The sequence below is a fragment of the Salvia miltiorrhiza genome, chromosome 8, assembly GCF_028751815.1.
Source record: "Salvia miltiorrhiza cultivar Shanhuang (shh) chromosome 8, IMPLAD_Smil_shh, whole genome shotgun sequence".
Taxonomy (NCBI): domain Eukaryota; kingdom Viridiplantae; phylum Streptophyta; class Magnoliopsida; order Lamiales; family Lamiaceae; genus Salvia; species Salvia miltiorrhiza.
Window position 1 is genome coordinate 46,184,203 of NC_080394.1, and position 22,200 is coordinate 46,206,402.

The 22,200-nt window shown below is 33.9% G+C and overlaps 1 protein-coding gene across 1 annotated transcript; it reads left to right on the forward strand.

The window, feature by feature from the left end:
• The first annotated feature begins 2,245 nt into the window (after positions 1 to 2,245).
• On the forward strand, positions 2,246 to 2,860 carry LOC130998548 (CBL-interacting serine/threonine-protein kinase 7-like). Its single transcript, XM_057923963.1, has one exon. The coding sequence runs from the start codon at positions 2,246 to 2,248 to the stop codon at positions 2,858 to 2,860; it is 615 nt and encodes a 204-aa protein (XP_057779946.1).
• The last annotated feature ends 19,340 nt before the right edge of the window (positions 2,861 to 22,200 follow it).

Here is a 22,200-nt window from a genome sequence, read left to right on the forward strand (position 1 = left end):
GTATCTATATAATGAAATCTAAAACAAGTGTATATAAACTTCTATCAAATATTGTTCAGAATCTTGTAATTTCAAAAACGAAAAACTTTTTCTGAAAGAGAAACAATTTGTTGAAAGGGAATAACAAAATTTGTCCAAAAAAATTACCAGCAAATATTTTTTGAAAACCCTTTTTGAAAATGAGCAGATGCCGCTTGTATTTATAGGCAAATTTCAGACACAATTTTGAAATTCAAATTTTTAATTTTAGCTCTATGTTTAGGCCCCAAGTTTACTACAAATTAGATATTTTTACCTCCCAAATCGTGATTATCAAGGCTATTAAGTGTAAACAAAAATGTGCCGAATATTTGCCACATTGCACTTGCACAATAGACAGAACAGAACTAAAAACATGTTGGTTAAAAAGATGCTGCAATTTCCCGTCAAAATATTCAAATTGGCTAAGGCTAAGCTTTTATATATATATATATATAGACTATGTAACTCATATAAAGATAATTGTTATCTTATAATAATATTATAATATTAATATAAACAATGCTATAATTCAATTATATTAAATTATATAAATTATATATTACATTTTGTTTATTTTTATATAATTTGATAATATTTATATTCTATCTCATACATGTATATTCATATACTACCTCCGTCCCACTTCAAGCGTCCTGTTTCTTTTCGACACGGTTATTTAGGAAAAAGTTAATTAGATTATTGAGTCGTGTAGTATAGAGTTGAAAAGGTGATGTGAGCCTAAAAAATTCTCACTTTTTAGACAATTTTTTTCATAAAGGGAAACAAGACATTTGAAGTGGGACAGCCAAAAAAATAAAATAAGACACTTGAAGTGGGAACGGAGGGAGTATTATATAATAAATAGATATATGCATATTCTCATACATGTATATTCATATATTATACTCTCTTCGTCCCATTACAAATGTCTCATTACTTTTGGACACATAGACTAAGAAATGTGTAATTAGTAGATAAAGTAGATTGGTGAAAATTATTTAAATATTAGGTATATAAAGAGAATATGTTGCCAAAAAAGGAAACCAGACATTTGTAATGGAACATCCCATTATGAAAAGTGGGACATTTGTAATGGGACGAAGGAAGTATTAAATGATACTCCCTTCGTCCACCAAAAATAGTCCTAAAGATGGACGACACGAGTTTTAATAAAAATGATTATTGTATTGTGAGTGGATAAAGGGTCTTACTTAAATAATAGTGTTTATAATGATAATTAATTGTATTGTGAGTGGAGAATAGGGCGCACCATGTGATAAATAGTTTCCAAAAATGAAAATTGACTAATTTTTGTGGACATCCCAAAATGCCAAAAATGGACTATTTTTTTTGGACAGAGTGAGTATAATAAACTACATATATTATATACATCATTCTACAATATTATTAATCAATACTTTTAAAAGTACATACATAAAAATATATAATATATATATTTTAAAAATATAGATTTTAATATGGTATATATCATAATTTTCGGTATACCAGACAAAGGTAACATACCGCATCAGACGGTATGTACCGGTATACCGGAAATAAGGTATCATACCTTGCTCCGGTATATACTTTTAATACGGTATTTATTGATTTTTTATATATATATCGCGGTATCGGTATACACCGGTATACTCCGGTATCTAGAAAATCCATATCTATACCTTACCAAAAATCTTCGATACGGTATCATACATCACCGAAAAAATTTGGTATACGTTAAGTTTGATATTTTACAGTATTTTTTGGTACGATATGGTCGGTATACTGAATACTTTTCAATATATTTCCCCAGCCGTAACTATGACAACATCCGGATAAAAAATTCTCATATATTTGAATGACACCACACTAAATTTTATTCTTTCTATTTTCTAACAATTTTTATTTATTACACGCACAAATCTCTTCACAAATAAAAAAGACTATATGCATTGATACATATATATACTTCATAAAATAAAGAGTTAAGATACAAATGTCTCCCTAAACAAGACGTCCCTAGAGCGTATCTCTCCATGTTCTCGATGTTGGCCCAAATAAACCCTCAGAGTCAATAAAAATGGTACATTTAAACCCAGGCTCTAAACGGCCGTCTAACGCCGTTCACTTAAATTTTTAAAATTTTTTTCTCAGGGTTCTCCTCTACGTTTTCCTCATCGGTAGCCTCCACTTCGACGACACCAATTTATCAAACATGTAACGGGCAATGCACCGCCGCGTCCTAGAGTTCCCCTATTGGGTCTCAGAATTGGCCAAAATTGTGATCTACAGATTACTCAATCCAAACCCTAGCACGAGGCTGAGCTTCAACGAATTAATCAAGCTCTCGTGGTTTAAGAAGTCGTTCTCGCAGGAGAATCTGAGGTCTCAAAGCGACAACAAGGTGGGATCGGAGTTTCTCGATCCTAAAGGGTTCAAATTCATAACTAGAGCGGATGTTTTCTACTTGATCTCGATGTCGTCGGGTTTGAATTTATCGGGGTTGTTCGAGGAGGAAGGGAGTAGTAAGGAGATGAGATTTACCAATGCAATGGCAGTGGTGGAGATTGAGGAGAAGGTGAGGAAGGCTGGGCTCGAATTTGGGTGCACAGTGGAGAGAAGGAAGGGCGGAGGTATCAGGCTGGTGAAGGGGATGGCGGTGGCGGTGGTGGTGGAGATATGGGAGGTCGCGGCAGAGCTGTGGTTGGTGGAGTTGAGATTGATCGACGGCGGCGCAGCGAAGTTCGGTGAAGAAGGTTCAACGCAACCTAGCAAGAACAACAACCAATTTCAAAATCAGATTTCCAATTTCATGATCTGGAAACGTCGATGGCAGTCGTAGTAATCGGCTTGGGTCGATGACAGTCGCAGTAACTGTCGATGGCAATCGCAGTAATCGGCGAGGAAGCGTGACGCCTGGAAACGTCACAATCCTTCTCCGGCGTGGCACCGAACGCGGTGGAGACGGGAATCGGAAGAAGGCGGCGGCTACTACTTAAAAGGTGGGCCCCATGAGAAAATAAAAATAAAAAAACAAAAATTTAAGTGAACGGCATTAGACGGTTGTTTAGAGCCTCGATTTAAATGTACCCTTTTTATTGACTCTGGGGGTTTATTTCGGCCAACATCGAGAATAGAGAGGGATACGCTCTAGAGGTGTCTTGTTTAGAGGGGCATTTGTACCTTAACCCTAAAATGAAATAAAAACTCTATTAGAAAATTCTAAGTAAAACTCGGGAAAGGATTTAGATTTTAGGACACGTAGGGCCGAATTCGATCAGATTTTCTGAGATTCGTTGTTGCAGGAAATCTTTAATATACCTATATTCTCACAGTTATTAAATTTAACAATAACAAAATCTTGTGTACACCCGGGTTGTACCCTGCCCAAATTCCCAAATCGTCTGACCCGGTTTGTTTTTATGGTGAGCGCAGATCTTGGGTCCGACCCAATCCGGATCCGGCTCCACCTTAAATATTAAAAAAAACAGAGTTAACGCATGCAATATAAATAAAAGCAGAATAGATTTTATGCCAAACAACCATCTAGTACAGTTGGTTGGGCGCATCATTATAAGTGAGTAAGGTCAATGGTTCGAAACCCATTAGTGTGTTTTAAAAAATAGTATCATTTGTTCCTATGTTAAAGGTTTTTAAAGTGTTTTTTACTAATAGAAATAGTGTCAATGTTTCATTCTTTTCCAAACCCACATTAAAGTGTGTTTAAAGTGTTTTTACTAACAAAAATAATGTCAATGTTATAGTGTCATTTTTTTACGACAAACAAATGACACTATAAATTTTCAAAAGACACTATAATATTTCAAAGGACACTACTCCAACAAACAAATGATATTATAAGATTTCAAATGACACTATTCCAACAAACAAATGACACTATAACATTTCAAATGACACTTGATTTATGCTTAATTGTTCTAATTTTAGGGGCTTGCATGAGCTTTATTTTAAGATAATCTTCTGGAAATTGGTGCGTTTTATGGTGTATTTTATGCTTTGTAGGAGATTTAGGTTTTCGAGATGAAGAGTGCAAATTTTGGAGAGTTTGGGCTAAGAATTACGTTTTTGTGCATACACTGGCACGTCAGAGAAATGCCAGAGCAGAGAAGAAATGCCAGAGCAGAGAAATGCCAGAGCAGAGAAATGCGCCAGAGCGGAATCCACTTCTCTGACGACATCCGTTCCTCTGGCGAGAGTTGCGAATTCGGCCAGAGTAGGTGTGTTTCCAGAGCGCGCGTCACAGCTGGAGAGTTGCCTTATCTTGCACGATTCTATTGCCTTTAGAATTCTACTTTGCATGGCAACTTCCATGGTGATCTAGAAGGGATTTGAAGTCTATAAATAGGGCCATACTTTTCATTGTAAAAATATACTTTGCCCTAGTTTTAGACGCCATCTTTGAGATCTGTTGGCATCCGAAGCTTAGGAATTTAATTGATTTCATAGTGTCGATTTTTAATTAGGTTTCAATTTAGTTTTGTTTAGTTTTAATTCTTGGATTGTGATTGCGTGACACAATTACACGTTCAAGACGTTTACGGTATTTCGTATTTCAATTCAATTTATTTTGTTTAATCATGTTTACGTTTTTCATTCATGTTCATGCTTCCTTTTTAATTATGCAATTTGAATTATGCACTTTAGTTTCACGCCTAGATTAGTTAGTTTTTAATTTACAAGTCTTTAAATTATTAAGTTGCTTTACTTTAATCGTTTGAATCATGCCTAGGGTTTATAGTTTCTTTATGCTTACGTTTTCAGCCTTGTTCTTTGCATGCCTAGTTAATTTTCTAGTTTAAACTCAAGTTAAGTTTAATTTCGAGTTCAAGTTTACTTTGCACGTTTAAGTTTAAGTTACGTTTTTAAATCAAACTCTTTATTGCTTTCTTTTATTGTTTTTTCCTACGATACTACTAAAAGCCCTTAAAGACTTTCCTTGAGAGATGACACTGGGTCAACTTACCATCACTAGGATGTCCTTGTTCTATTGCAAGTCAACTTAGAGGTGTTTCTAGTTGAGTCAAATTTTGGCGCCGTTGCCGGGGAAAGTTTTAGGCGTTTTAGTTGTGTCGTTTTTACTTGCTTTATTTAATTTCCAGTGTTTCTAGTTTTTGTTTTTACGTTTCTTCCACTCGGTGCGTTTAATCCGTTTGTTTAGTGTTGTGCATGCAGGGACGCCGTAGTCTTAAAGGCAAACTTGTGTTCCCGTTGCATAGTACGAGCGAAGGGATTTTCATGAAGTATAGCTGCAAAGGAGTGTTCGCTGAAGACAGCGCTTGCCAGCTCCGCCAATTCCAGCTCTGACTCTGAACCTGAAGTTCCAGAGCAGACCGTAGAAGAGGAGGAAGCCAGCTCTGCCAAGTCCAACTCTGATTCTGAACTACCAGAGCAGAGCGCAGGAGAGGAGGAACAAGATTCGCCAGCCAGCTCTGACTCTGAGCCTTCAGAGCAGCCAATGAAGGAGGACGCCAGCTCTGCCGATACAGAGCAGAATACAGACACGGCAGAGCACGAAGTAGAAAAGAAGGAAGAAGCCACTGGCTCTGAATCTGACCAAGCAGAGCAGAATACATACGAGGAGAAAGAAGTCATGGCGCAGAACATGGAATACATGGGAGACTTCACCAGGCCGGTGATTGGATATACCAACACGCCGGCAATCGTGCTCCCCACTGCTGTGAGAAACTACAATCTCAAACCCAATGACTCGAATTTGTTGCCGGTGTTCCACGGGATGCCAAGCGAGGATGCTCTGCAATTCATCCGAGATTTTTGCACACAAGTGCAAACAATTCCTTTGCTTACTCTCACGGAGGACCAACTCAAGCTCAAGTGCTTCCCCTATGCACTTAAAGACCGGGCAAGGACGTGGGTGCTTTCTCTGCCGCCCAACTCTATCACTACGTGGGGAGATGCTTGTGAAAAATTCATACTGAAATACTACCCAAGTCACAAGACACAGGAGCTGAGAACGAAAATAATGGAGTTCACCCAAGGAGCGGACGAGCCTTTGCATGAAGCCTGGGAGAGATATGAAGAACTCATCCGTCAATGCCCTCAACATCAATTCACTAATGTTATGTTGATGCAGTTCTTCTACAATGGGTTAGTGCAAACTGCTGCCCAATTTATGGTGGATAGCACGGCAGGAGGTAACATAGCTCGGAAAACTGTGGTAGATCTGAAAGAGATTTTCAAGACCTTGGTCGAGAGCTCCCAACAAAAGTCAGTCCGAGGACGGAGAGTAGAGGCTAGTGTCGTGACAAATCAGTTTGAGATGCAGCAAAAATTGGCCTCGATCATGCGAGAAGTCCAACAGCTCAAGATGGAAAATTCTCCAGTTCAGAGCTCAGCGCCGCCGATGACAACTCAGCCAAATCCAGCTCTGCCGATGTCAGCCCCACCGAACCCAGCCCTACAGTACGTTGAGCCCTGTGTTATTTGTGGAGATTTCAGCCATGGAGCTAATGAGTGCCATAGAATGGGAGAGTTTACTCTGGAATGACAAGCTGAGGTCTATGCGGCACAAGGATTTCAAGGCTACAATCAAGGGCCAAGCAGACCTTATGGGCAGAACATGAATCAAGGCCAACAAAATGTTATTGGAGGATGGAGAAATCAGCCGAACGCTGGATGGGGAAATCAAAACTTTGGGGGAGTCAATTCCTGCCGACCATCCCATATGGGATATCAACAGCAGCAACAATACTTCCCACCGCAGCCGAGCGTTCCACAACAATACCCACAGCAGTATCAACCGTCCCCAATGCAGCAAGGGAACTTTCAACCTCAACAATTGCAGAACGCGCAGCAGTTTCAAAAGCAAGTTCCACAGCAGAGGCCGTCTTTGGAGGAGACTATGCAGTCCTTCATGGAGATCAGCAAGCAGAACATGGAGATGACTAAGCAAAATTTTGAGTCTCAATCCGCCACAATAAAAAGACTTGAGACTACAGTGGGGCAATTATCGGGCATTTCAATAGCAGCAACAGCCCGGGAAATTTCATGGCCAACCCCTGCAAACTCACCAGGCTCAAGCTTGTCACTGTTCTTCGCAATGGTAAGATGGTGGATAACAAAGTGGATGTGCCAGCGCAGACCAATTCAGCTCTGGACAGCTCAGTTCAGTTCAGTCCGTACAGGAGGAGGGAACCGAGTTCAGCGCTGCCTGACCCAGCTATGCAGACTTCAGCTCTTCCACATTCTGCTACACAAATTCCAGCTCTGCCGACTTCCATTATGCCGAGCTCTGCCTTCACCAGACCAGAGCTGCCGAGTTCTGCCCAGTCCAAACCAGCTCTGTCAAGCTCAGCTCTGACCGGCCCGACTGATGGAGAGAAGGCAGACCAACAAAAAGATGGAGAGATGGAGGAAGGAAATGAGAATAAACTTCATAAGTCTTCCACACCTTATCGACCTCCGATCCCTTTTCCGAACAGATTGAAGAATGAAAAGCTTGATAAATAGTTCGCCGACTTCTACAACATGCTCGCCAAGGTGAACGTGAATCTTCCTCTCCTTGATGTGATCAGAAAAGTCCCGGCGTATGTGAAGTTTTTCAAGGATTTAGTCTCCAACAAGCGGAAGTTCGGGGACAATGAGAAGATTCTAGTCTCGAAAATTGCAAACTCTATCATTCAGCAACCCTTGCCACCAAAGCAACGCGATCCAGGTAGCTTTGTGATTAAAATTGCTTTAGGAAATGGTAAGGAAGCCTCTGGTATGTTAGATTTGGGTGCCGGAATTAACTTGATGCCTTACTTTATTTTTAAACAATTAGAGTTAGGTGATTTGAAACCCACCCGCATGTGTTTGCAGCTAGCCGATAGGTCCGTTAGATACCCCCGTGGGATAGTAGAGGATGTGTTGGTGAATGTTGGGGGCTTGATTATTCCCGTTGATTTTGTGGTTCTTGAAATTGGGGAGGTGCATGAAAATGGTGTAGAGCACACACTACTGTTAGGAAGACCGTTTATGGCAACCACTAACACCTTGATTGACGTTAAGGATGGAAATATTAAAATGACCGTGTTAGGGGAGTCAGTGTCTTTCTCTGTGCATGATAGTCGTGCAATGCCGTCTGCAAATTCGATCAACGAATGCTCATTTATAGATCCTATTGATGGCTTGGTCGAGACGGTATTTGTGTAGGAACAAGAGTGTGTGGATGTTTTTGCAGGATCGGCAGACATGGAAGAACTAGCTTGGAAAGCTGAAGAGTTCAGCGCTGCACTTGCCGGTTCTGCACCCCTCAGCCCTGCACTGCCCTGCAGCCCTGCACTTCTTTTCCCAGCTCGGACGCGCCCAGCGCTGCCCATCCAGCCTGTTATGATGAGCACTTGCCAAAATTTTACTAAGGAGAAATTGATGAGTAGATGCCCGGAAGAAGGAAAGGAAAAGTCGGTGTTTAGATCGGCAGAGCTGTCTCGAGAGCAAGAAGGTGCGGTGCTAACGGATGTGTTTGACCCTGGTGCAGTTGAGTTGTACATGGAGAATGCGAAGGAGAGTTTCAAAGTCAAAGGTCATCGCATGAAATCCTACTATGGGCGGAGTACTCCGATGGAGGTGGAGTCTCAAGCCCTGCACGATCCTCATTGATGAATCAAAACTGAAGTCGGGCTGGCGACTCTAAATCTAGCGCTTGGTGGGAGACAACCCACCGTTGGTTTGTTTATGTTTTTCTTGTTTTGTTTTTCTTGTTCTTTCCTTGTTTTTCGTTGTTTGTTTTAGTGTTTTTCCTAAGTTTCGGTTGCTTTGCGGATACTATGATTCTGGAGGTTTTCATGTTTTCAGCGCTGTCGTCTCTACTCTGCACAGACCGCAAACTCCACTTTTCACCGCCTCTCACGATGGTTCAGCTTCTTAATGCCGATAATCAGGGATGTTTTCTAACTCCTTTTCTTTTGCCCTGAGGACATGGCATGCTTTAAGTGTGGGGGTGTCTTGTTGTGCTTATGCTTTCAATTGGGCGAAATTGATCTTTCTATGCTTAGCTCATTCGTTGAAACTTGCGAATTTTTATGAATTTGTGGAAGAGAACATGGTTTTCGATGCGAATTTCGGGTTTGTGAATGAATGGTGGTTATTCTTGTTTTACTCTTGATATATGTTTCTTGTTTATGCAAAGAATTTGAGTTTTGTTGCAACATGATTGTAAGTTAGTAAAACGTGATTTGTCCGGTAGATGCTAGAAGGAGTGTTGTCATTGTGATTGCCTATGATCGTATCTTATCTGTGAAATGTGAAAAATGTTGGACGAATTGCCAACCCTGAAAATGCCAGCTCTGAAACATCTGGCCTGTTGTGAAAATGTGACAGCTCTGAGTCTCTGCTCCTCTAGTCTAACTATGAGCATGGGAAACCACGTGAAAAGACTTTGGAGTACATCCAAATGGTTTTTATTTCACGAATTATGGCTCAACTGTCGAAATCTCAAGCACACAAAGTGTGAAAAATGGTGATATTGATTATAAAGGCGATCACATTAGGAAATTCACTTCTAGCGGAGAATTGGGTCTGATCGAATTACTTGCATTACTCTTTTGTTGCTTCATAAACTTTGAGTTACTTGCATGATCGAGAGATGTGTGTTGATTGTAAAAATTTTGAATTGACTTTGTGAATGTTTGGATGGAAATTAGCATTGTTGAAATCAATCTCTTCCTAGGATTCATACGGATTTTGCTTGAGGACAAGCAAAAGGCTAAGTGTGGGGGGGTTGATTTATGCTTAATTGTTCTAATTTTAGGGGCTTGCATGAGCTTTATTTTAAGATAATCTTCTGGAAATTGGTGTGTTTTATGGTGTATTTTATGCTTTGCAGGAGATTTAGGTTTTCGAGATGAAGAGTGCAAATTTTGGAGAGTTTGGGCTAAGAATTACGTTTTTGTGCATACTCTGGCACGTCAGAGAAGTCAGACAGAGCAGAGAAATGCCAGAGCAGAGAAGAAATGCCAGAGCAGAGAAATGCCAGAGCAGAGAAGTCAGACAGAGCAGAGAAATGCCAGAGCAGAGAAATGCGCCAGAGCGGAATCCATTTCTCTGACGACATCCGTTCCTCTGGCGAGAGTTGCGAATTCGGCCAGAGTAGGAGTGTTTCCAGAGCGCGCGTCACAGCTGGAGAGTTGCCTTATCTTGCACGATTCTATTGCCTTTAGAATTCTACTTTGCATGGCAACTTCCATGGTGATCTAGAAGGGATTTGAAGTCTATAAATAGGGCCATACTTTTCATTGTAAAAATATACTTTGCCCTAGTTTTAGACGCCATCTTTGAGATCTGTTGGCATCCGAAGCTTAGGAATTTAATTGATTTCATAGTGTCGATTTTTAATTAGGTTTCAATTTAGTTTTGTTTAGTTTTAATTCTTGGATTGTGATTGCGTGACACAATTACACGTTCAAGACGTTTACGGTATTTCGTATTTCAATTCAATTTATTTTGTTTAATCATGTTTACGTTTTTCATTCATGTTCATGCTTCCTTTTTAATTATGCAATTTAAATTATGCACTTTAGTTTCACGCCTAGATTAGTTAGTTTTTAATTTACAAGTCTTTAAATTATTAAGTTGCTTTACTTTAATCGTTTGAATCATGCCTAGGGTTTATAGTTTCTTTATGCTTACGTTTTTAGCCTTGTTCTTTGCATGCCTAGTTAATTTTCTAGTTTAAATTCAAGTTAAGTTTAATTTCGAGTTCAAGTTTACTTTGCACGTTTAAGTTTAAGTTACGTTTTTAAATCAAACTCTTTACTGCTTTCTTTTATTGCTTTTTCCTACGATACTACTAAAAGCCCTTAAAGACTTTCCTTGAGAGATGACACTGGGTCAACTTACCATCACTAGGATGTCCTTGTTCTATTGCAAGTCAACTTAGAGGTGTTTCTAGTTGAGTCAACACTACTCCGACAAATAAATGACACTACAAGATTTCAAATGACACTTTAACATTTCAAATGACACTATTCTGACATACAAACGACACTATAAGATTTCAAATGGCACTACAAGATTTCGGATGACACTTTGACATTTCAAATGACACTATAAGATTTTAAATGACACTATAAGTTTTTAAAGTGTTTTTTACTACTCCGACAAACAAATGATATTACAAGATTTCAAATGACACTATAACATTTGAAATGACATTACAATATTTGAAATAACACTATAACATTTGAAATGACATTTTAACATTTCAAAAGAAACTATAAAATATCAAATGACATTATAACATTTCGAATGACACTTTAACATTTCAAAAGACACTTTAACATTTCAAAAGACACTATAACATTTGACATGACACTTGAAGATTTAAAATGACACTTAGACATTTTGAATGGCACTATTAGATTTCAAATTACATTATAACATTTGAAATGATACTTGGTATAATCGACATTATAAGATTAAAATTGACACTATTCGGCTATATACAAATGATACTATAAGATTGTAATTGACATTATAATATTTTAAACCACAATATAACATTTTAAATGACACTTTTAGATTGTAAATAGCACTATAATAAATTGCAGTGTCATTTATAATATAAATATAGTATCATTTATTAATGTCTATGGTGTTATTTATCAATAAAAATAGTGTCATTTATAAAGAGAAATAGAGTCATTTATAAAAAAAGACAAGAAAAATCAAAATAAAAATACAACTAAAAAGAAAAAGGGAAAACAAAAAAAAGACAAAAACGAAAAAAAGAAAAAGAAAAACAAAAAAAGAAGAAAATGCAAAAAGAAAAGGAAAAAACGAAAAGAATACAAAATGGAATTTAAGTAAAAAGGAAAACAAAAACAAAAAAGACAAAAATGAGAAAAAAGGGGGGGGGGGAACAAAAAAAGAAGAAAATGCAAAAAGAAAAGGAAAAAACGCAAAAAAAAAAAGAAAAAAAATGAAAAAGAACATAAAATGGAATTTAAGTAGCTATGCACTCCACTGGAAATTGGAACAAAATTTGTACATAAAGGGGTATTCAAACCCGCGACCTTCAATAGTGAGGCGCATGTCCAATCCAATTGCATCAGATTACTCAAATGCTCTAAATTATATACTTTAAATCGGGTCAAATCTGACCCGAGTGCATCGTGCACTTGGGTGCACACAAGAATGCCTCTTTAACAATTTAGCTGTTCAATCACAATTTCGACAATTGCGAGAAACTATAATCAACAAGAAAAATGTTGTGTCCGACAAATGGAAAATCCGAAGATCCGAACAATGTCGTGGCAGGAGATAAATAATTACATAATTAAAATCATAATAATTAATTAAAAAAACCAAGTACAGAAATTAGGATGCTTATATGTCAGTTTCTAATGCGAGATCCCAAATCCGGCTAATTATTTAAATTAAATCACTCAATATGTTCAACCTCTACAAATGGAGTTAAACCTGGTTTTACGTCAAACCGCACAAGTCAACCCAATTAAGTCAGTCTTACTAATTAAATTATGAAAGCCGCACGTTTCTGCGTATGAATAGAAAAAAGTAACTCGGATTTATTATTTATCAATAGAGTTAAACCTAATTTTACGTTAACAGCGTAAACCAATTAAGTTGATCTCGCTAATTAAATTATTTATCAAAAATTGATATTCAATTTCTTACGATAAACGGGATTTTTAAGTAATACTTCCCTCCGTCCCACGAATTTTGACACGTTTGGTTTTGACACGGAAATTATCGAGTTGTAGATTAGTGTTTTAAATGTGTCGGTAATAAATTATAAAAGTGATAAAGTATGAGAGAGAAGATAATAAAGTTATAAAGTACGAGAGAAAATGTAATTAAGACCCCTTATTTTTGGATTAATTATTACCTTATTTGAAAATGTGTCAAGATTCATCGAACGACACAAAAAGAAATATGTGTCAAGAATTGTGGGACAGAGGGAGTATTTTAAGATCAGTGTTAAATATTGTGATCAGTATAACTTCCAAATTATACTAAACCATTTTATTAGTCAATTTTGGAAAAGGGAAAATAACGCATATCATCATTTGGTTTTACTAACTGTACATACCTTTACTCAATATGTTAATATTATATTACTTCTTCAACCCAAATCATAAGTTCTATTGTTCTAAGTTGAAATATGAGTTAATCGTCTATAAATTATTGAACTTTTATAACATTATGATTTATATACTATGAAATTTAAGTGTAGCATAATAAGTATCCAATTATTAATTTAATTTGATTTTTTTATCAAATAATCTAATAAAAATCAAATAATTTATAATAAACAATTGATGATTAAAATAATAATAGTATAAAGTTTTTGTAATATAATTTCCGACATCCAATGAAATATAAAAGGATATGGATTTGTTAGCAAAGATTGGTGGCCGTGGCCCAGCAGTATCCAGCTGCACAAAATATTCTGTCCGTGTTGAAAAAATCAAAATAGAAAAATTAGTTAATCAAACTTGGGTCCTCACCGACTTGCAGTGAGCCAATGATGGTGCGGCGCGACGCGTGTCGTTATTGGGATTTAGGTGGCCGTAAATCTACAGCTCCGCACGCGCTTTTTAGCCCACTATTCCAACTAGGCATACATCCTCTCTCACCGATTTTGTTAGCCAAATGTAATAAAAATATAGATTTATATATATAGGGGGCCGCTCCTAATTTTAGTGAGATCTAAGGCACGATCTGATGCGTTTATTTTGTCAATCCTATGGCTGATATTGTATCTGGAAGGTGATTTTTTTTTGCAGGGTTCGAATCCTGGAGGGAGCAGAATATTTTAAATTTTGTTATTCATCGGTATATACTGCATTGTTCATCAGTATATACGACACTGTTCATCAGTATATATGTCTTATTCATTACGAATTTTTTAAATTTTATTTTTCATCAGTATATACATCTTGTTCATTAGATATACATTTTGTTCATTAGTATTATATGTCTTATTCATTGTACTCATGTTACACGAAAAATAGGGGGTCTCACTGGAGCGCGCCCCTATATATATATATATATATAGGGAGATGTTCAAATAAGAACCAATAAATAAAATTAGAACGGAGAACCATTTTAAGCCATTCGATCATCAAGATCTACGGTGGATGCATCATCTTGGTGAATGAATGCAGATCCTGGGTTCGAATCCTGAAGGGAGCAAAATTTTTATTATTTTCGGATGCATTAAATTTAATAGCGAATGCATTAATTTATATAGCAGATGCATTGATTTTAGTGGTTCTTATGTTCTCACGATAAGTGTGGTTCTCATTATAACCACACCCTATATATATATATATATATATATATATATATATATATATATATATATTACACAAAAGAGAAGTTCATCATATTCTTTTTTATAGATGAATAATATTATCTCTCTATTTTTGATGTGATAATATTATTCATCCTTGAATTAAAAATAAGAAAGAAAAAATAATGAACTTCTCTTTTATATAAAATTAGCATGCACTCCTGTGCGATGCACGGATCATAATAAATTTAAAATTTAGAAAAATAAATTTTATAAAATATCAAAATATAGTCAATTCGTCATTAATGAAAATTACATATATTGAAATATAAAATTTACATACATACTTCGTAATGATAGTGCAAAAATATATTATAAAAAATTACTGCCAAAATAAATATTCGCGCAATATCAATATAAAATTATACATATATGTAAATTAATGTTGGCTTTCTTAAGATAACAATGAAGCAAAACATTTGAACTTCGAAATTGTTGTAAGACAATTTTGAATTATAGATATATATATATAGAGTTAATATATAAAACTATCCACTTTCATATTGTAAAGATAAAAATTGTCCACTAAGATAAAAATAATAAAAACTGTCCACTTTTTGATTGAAAAGACAAAAATACCCTTCTATAAATATATCTACTCTCTCTTTCTCTCGGTCGTCTTTCGCCTCTCTCGTTCTCTTCTCTCTCTCTCTCCACTCTCTTTCTCTCTCTTCTCCACGGTACTCCCTTCCCCCTTCTCTCTCTCTCTCCCTCCCTCCATTCGAGCTCAGATCGCCGCGGTCAGATTGGAATCGACGACGACAGCGCGGCTCTCTGCCAGCCAATCTAAATCGCAGGAGATCGGTGAAACATCCGCGACGATGTCGGAGCGCCGAGGAAAATTACCGGATGCAGATCCGCTGAAATCGAGCGGCGGCGAGGAGGCTCTGTCGCCGAGGGCATCGCTGAAGTAGCAGATTGGAATCGATGATGACGGCGCGGCTCTCTGCCAGCCAATCTAAATCGCAGGAGATCGTGGAAACATCCGCGACGATGTCGGAGCGCGGAGGAAAATTACCGGATGCAGATCCGCTGAAATCGAGCGGCGGCGGTGGCGGCGAGGAGGCTCTGTCGCCGAGGGAATCGCTGAAGTAGCAGATTGGAATCGACGGCACGTTGAAGCAGATTTCATCAGGCGGTGGTTCGAGTCTCGACGGCGATGTTGTGACGAACGGCGCTGCTATAGGCGGCGGAACGAAGTGCAATCGAACGCGCTACAGCTGATGAACGAGAGAAACCGAGAGAGGGGAGAAATAGGGCGGCAGAGAGGCAGCGGCAATGGCGATGGCGCGACGCCGGCGATGGTGTGGCAACTACGACAAGGGGTGTAGTTGCTCTGTTATTTCTTCAGCGATGGTTTTCTAAACGTTTTCAGGCATTGCTTCATCTTCATTTTGGAGTAAATAGAAACATTGAATGAATTGATTGTAAGGACATGAGCATGTCCAGAATTCATTTAAATTTAGGACTTCCCTTTTTTTTGTGAAGATCGAAATGGGTTTTTGGCCATGATATCAAATTTTATGGAATAAGTAATATAATGGGTCTTATTCCTGCCATCTTACATGTGAATGATTTTCGTTTTAAGTTCTGTTGAGATTGTTGATTTGGAGATTGAATGTTGAGATTGTTGATTCGAAGGAATTGTTGTATTTTGATTGTAGGTTGAATTGATTCGGATAATATTTTGTTGTATTTTGATTGTTAATTTAGAGGAATTGATGTATTTTGATGGTAGATTGAATTGTTGTATTTTGGTGTTGTACAGCAATTTGATTGAGCTGAATAATTATTGTTTTAATGTTCTTAAATTCACAACCAAATTTATGAATTCACAGCAGCTTAATGTTTTTGAATTCACGATCACATTTATGAATTCACAACTTAATATTCTTGAATTCACAATCAGATCTATTAATTCACAACTAAAAATCGAATTCACAATCAAAATAAATTCTAGTTTTAGTTGTGAGATCAAACTTTAAAAACTCAAATTCACAACTACTTGAATTCACAACCAAAATAAATTCTAGTTGTGAATTAAATTCAGGTTGTGAATTCACACTGGGTGTAAATTCACAACCAACATAAATCTGGTTGTGAATTAAATTTTGGTTGTGAATTCGTTTGTTGTGAATTCACAACCAAAAAATTCTAGTTGTGAATTAAATTTTGGTCGTGAATTCGACTGATTGTGAATTAAATTTGGCTGTGAATTCGACTAGTTGTGAATTCACAAACAAAAAATTCTGGTTGTGAATTCGACTGGTTGTGAATTCTCAATTCACAACCAGTGTGAATTCACTACCAAAAAATTTTGGTTGTGAATTCACACTGGTTGTGAATTGCGGGATTTTTTAAAGGGGTGATGTAAAGTGGACATTTTTTTAATTTTTAATGTGAAGGGTATTTTGGTAACAGTGGACATTTTTTAAGTTTTTTATTTTAGTGGACATTTTTTATCTTTACAATATGAAAGTGGCCATTTTAAAAATCCACTCTATATATATATATATATATATATATATATATCTTCCTCATTTGCTGATTTTTGCCTTGATTATGTTGTCTCTTTGTTGGTTTCTTGGTCATAGAAAATTTTGAATGTTCTTCTTATTCAAATTTCAATAAAATTAGTGAAAGCAAAAGAAAGTTTGAATCGACTCCTTTATTGTCTAATGCATTCCGTCCTCTATAGCAAGATTAAAATTTAATTATACTCCCTCCGTCCATGAACGAACTTCCAAGGAGGGAGTGACACAGGTTTTAAGAAAAAATATTATTGAGTGTATTGAGAGTGGATAAAAGGTAGTTGAGTGTATTGAGAGTGGTGAAAATGTGTTATATAATTAATATTGAGAGTTGTGAAAAGTGAAAAGTAAGAGGATTATAAGTGGTGGGGTATAGTCTAAAAATAGGTAGGAAGTTCTTTTGTGGATGTCCCAAAAAGGAAAGATAGAAAGTTCTTTCGTGGACGGATGGGGTATTAACTAATGATGTTATGAGGAAAGTTTTAATTTAACATATTGATATAGCTTGTTTATGTTCGTTTTTCTCTAAAAATGAGAAGAACTTAAAAATAAAAAAGTCGCAGATTAAGAAATATCCAGACTAAAAAATTTATGAAGGTTGGTAAATTTTAAATAAAAATATCCTTGTTTTTTTATGCATAATCTTGTAGTACACACTCCTCATAAAGTAGGGGATTAAAATATTATATGAAATTTATTTACATGCCTAATTTATAGTATATGAGTTTGTTACTGTGAGAACTACATTATTCATGAGAATGTGAGAATATTGTATGGAATTTATAAAGTTAATGCATTTGGAAAAATAAAATATTACACACAAAAAATTTATTATTAGATTAAATAAATATAAATCAGATGTTCAACTCTACTTTTCATATGAAAAAATAAATTACAGATCCACAAATTTATATTAAGATTAATTTAAGTCTCACTTTTTTCAGTTAGATTAAAGAATTATAAAATGAACCAATATAATTTCCTATATCTAGTTGATTTTTCTAAAAAATATATTATAATTAATAATCATGTAAATCTCAATTGTACATCATTTAATTCCATATTTTCAAATACAACTATTATGAAATAAACTAATAGAGCAATCCAAACATACGACAAAACATATGAAAATAATTAAAAGCGCTATAATTTGTATATATCTCTACAATAAAAAAATTATAAATAATATAACTCAAAAAGAAACTATAAATACATCATGAAAAATTAAAAGATGAAAATAGTGAGAGAAAAAAATGTTTGCAAGAAATAATAATAATAATAATAATAATAATAATAATAATAATAATAATAATAATAATAATAATAATAATAATAATAATAATAATAATAATAATAATAATAATAATAATAATAATAATAATAATAACAATTTTGCATAATAAAATGTACATAATTTTCATGATCTCACAAAAACATTATATGCAAAAAAAAAAAAAAAACTAACTTCCTTTAAAAAGTGAGAGAGAGAGAGAGAGAGAGAGAGAAATTAATTTTGAAACTTTTAATTTATATATCTTTATTAGTTTAATATATTTTTTATATATAAATTAAATTAAAGTTATTGGCGTGATCTTGAATTTGATATGATCTTTAATTTTATATGTTTATTGAATTTTTGTCATTAATCAAAGTGCACAAATTTTAGAAAAATGAATAAATCAAAAGCGAAAATAATTTTGAAGAAAAAGAGAAACAAAATTGAAAAATCGAAAAGGAAAAAAAACTAAAATAGAGTTTATGAATAAATAGTATATATTTATTTACTTTTACTAATTATATATATATATAGTTGTATATATATTTGTGTGTGTAGATATATATATTTAATTAAAGTATATAATAAATAAGCAAATTTTTAAATCTTCAATCCCCAATAAATATATTACTTAATTTGAAAAAGTATTTTCTGCAATGAATATCATAAAGAACTGGCTATATGGTCGGATGAGAGATAAATAAATGAATGATAATTAATTTGATTGTATATATATAGAAAGAGATTTTTGATAGTTGATCATGCAAATATTTCTATCAATAAAAACTCGTAGATTTTAATTCTAATAGACTTGAATTATTATACAGTAATGTTTTTAACGTATTTCATATTTATAATATGTTTATATTTTGTGTCCCACATTAAAAAATTCTGAATCCGTTCCTGTTTTTTCATGATAAATTTATCTATCAAAATAAACGCACCTTTAAAAAATTATGAATTTATTATTATTATTATTATTATTATTATTATTATTATTATTATTATTATTAGTATAACTTGTACAATACTTTTTTGATATTATATACAATCGAAATTTACTTATAGGAGTTAACAGTACTCTTACAATCTATTTATTATTATATGAAAACACAGTTTGTGGCAAAATGGCAATTAAATAATCATGTTAAGGGTATTTAAAAAATTCAATAAATTCCATAAAATAGGGATACTCAATTAATCCCATATATTTTCTCTCTCCTCTCTCATTTTTCATCACACGATTTCTTTCACTTTTCCATATATACTCTCTCTCATATTCTCTTTTTCATATTTTTGTGATTTTTTTAAAAAAATTAAAATTTTATTTAAAAAAAATATTCAATATATATAACTTAAATTAAAGATAAATGCAAGATCTTTAATTTGGTATAAAAATTATCGAATATGAATTTAAAATAAATAAATTATTATACTTTAAAATTTTAAGATGTTTATTTTTTCTCTCTCCTCTTTTTTTTAATCAATTTTTCATATTTTTTGTCTTTTCTTATTTATATGGTTGTTTTAAGGTTGTTGTTATTATTAATATTTTTTCTCTCGCCTTCTCTACTACAAAATTTTATTTCTACTCTCTTCTCTTTTGATAAAAAAATAAATAAATATCATTGAAACATTATATTTATATGTTGAATTATTTTATTAAGCTTAACATAAAGATACCTTTAATTCTTTTGTGGAAATATCACATCTCCTTAATACTAAACAAACATTTACTTTTTCTCTTTGGTTTACTACTGTATATAAATTTAGTGGCCTGTGCACATCAATTTTGAAATATATATTAAAATTATCCAATTATTATACATTTTTTATTTTGCATACTCGTTTATTTTTTGGTCAAATTTTGTGCTGAAATACTATATGAAATCCTATGTACCATATTTGTTGATTACTGATACAATGTTAATTTGGGCATATTAAAACAATGTCATTTACGTTTAAAATTAGCATCTAACTAAATAAATTAAGAATCGAAGTACTCCCTCCGTCCCACGAATCTTGACACGTTTTTCTTTTTGGGCCGTCCCACGAATCTTGATGACACATTTCTAAATAAGGTAATAATTATTCTCTTATCTCTTCTACTTTATCACTTTTATTACATTCTCTCTCATACTTTATCATTTTTATACTTTATTAATTACACACTTAAAACACTAATCTACAATTCCTTAATTCTCGTGCTGAAACCAAACGTGGTAAGATTCGTGGGACAAAGGGAGTATTAAATTGAGAGAAAGTGAGATGAATGAAGCTGATGAGAGAAAAATGACAAGAAGTAATCCAAGAAATCAAAGTAATAGATAGAAACTCTTTTTGCTGCAACAAATTTGATTAGATATAAGGATTAAGAGAAAACGAAAATAGGAATGAAAATAATTTTAGGATTTTTAATTGTCTAACAGCCTGAAACGACGTTGTTTCCATCCAACTGACGTTATATCTATTTTACCACACGATCATATTTATGTCAAGCTGAGATTGTATGAAAAATATAATTTCAAAAATAATTTTTTTTATGATTTTGAATGAAGGTATTTAATTACTATATATAATAATAATGTGTGATGTCAATTGCCATTATAAGAAATTTAAATGGTTTACAAATAATTATAAATATACGTTTATATACCATCTTCAAAATTATAATCAATAAAATTTTATAAACTTTGAAATTATACCTTTTTAGCAAAAAAATGATTTTAGAAATGTATTTAAATAAGTATGTTTAAAGGAGAAAGCTAAAGCAAAATGATATATTTCATTTTTATTGGGATTTGTTTTTTGGCATCAAATAATTATTCAATTCTTTTATTAGTATTCTAAAAAATTCTAATAATATAATTTATTTTCCTACTGATCAATTGAAGTTTTTCTAATAAGATGACATAGGTAATGAGCTAACTTAGAAAAAATAATTTTATGCATGATTAGCTCATGTTTTAAAAATAGATATTCTGATGTGAATACTTTTTTTTCTTATTATTTCTTCATTTCTTTTAATTTGAATGATGTGTTTATTCTATAATTTTAGGGAAGAAAACAAAGTTTTCCATCAAATAGGTGGAAGATTAAAAATGATACTTTTGAAAATTATAAAATAAAATTAAGGATCTTTACTGAGTAATTGATGTAGATTATTTTATTTTTAAAAAAATAATAATTTACATTTACTTATATTCTAACTATATTTAATATTTATTTTTTTATTTATTTGATTCATCATTTAATTTTTTTTATAATTTAACATGATTAAATAAAGAAATTTAAAGGCCGCGCCCCAAGACCTTCGGTTTTAGACATTAACCTCTAATCGCTTTGCCGATACACACACTACATCGTTTAATTTTGATGCAAAGCTATGTATATTCGCTGTGCATCGAGCGAGTGTACTAGTATTATATGAAAAATGAGTTTCTAACGGAACTATTTTTCCGCCAATTTTTTCTACATAATTTAAATAACGCCAATTCTCCTGTGCGACGGTCGCACAGGAGTGCGACGGGTTGACCCGGCCCAAACCCGCCCTCCTGACCCGAAAACCCGACCCGCGTGGGTTTGACCCATACTCCTAATTATTACATTTGTGTATAACAATTGTTACTTTTAATAAACATAATATATACATTTGTTCATATAAATGTATATTGATATGTATAATGTTTTATATTGAATGAAGGTAAATATTTATATTAATATAAGTATACATTTGTGCGAACAAATGTATATTTCACCTATTAGGGTTTAGTGTGCACGCTTAGGGTTTAGTTTTCACCTATTAGGGTTTAGTGTTCACGCTTAGGGTTTAGTTTTCACCTATTAGGGTTTAGAAAATATAATACTGTATATTAAATGAAGGAAAATACCTATATTTATATAAGTATACATTTGTGCGAACAAATGTATATGTCATGCTTATTAAAAGTAACAATTGTTATACACAAATGTAATAATTAGGAGTATGGGTCAAACCCACGCGGGTCGGGTTTTCGGGTCAGGAGGGCGGGTTTGGGCCG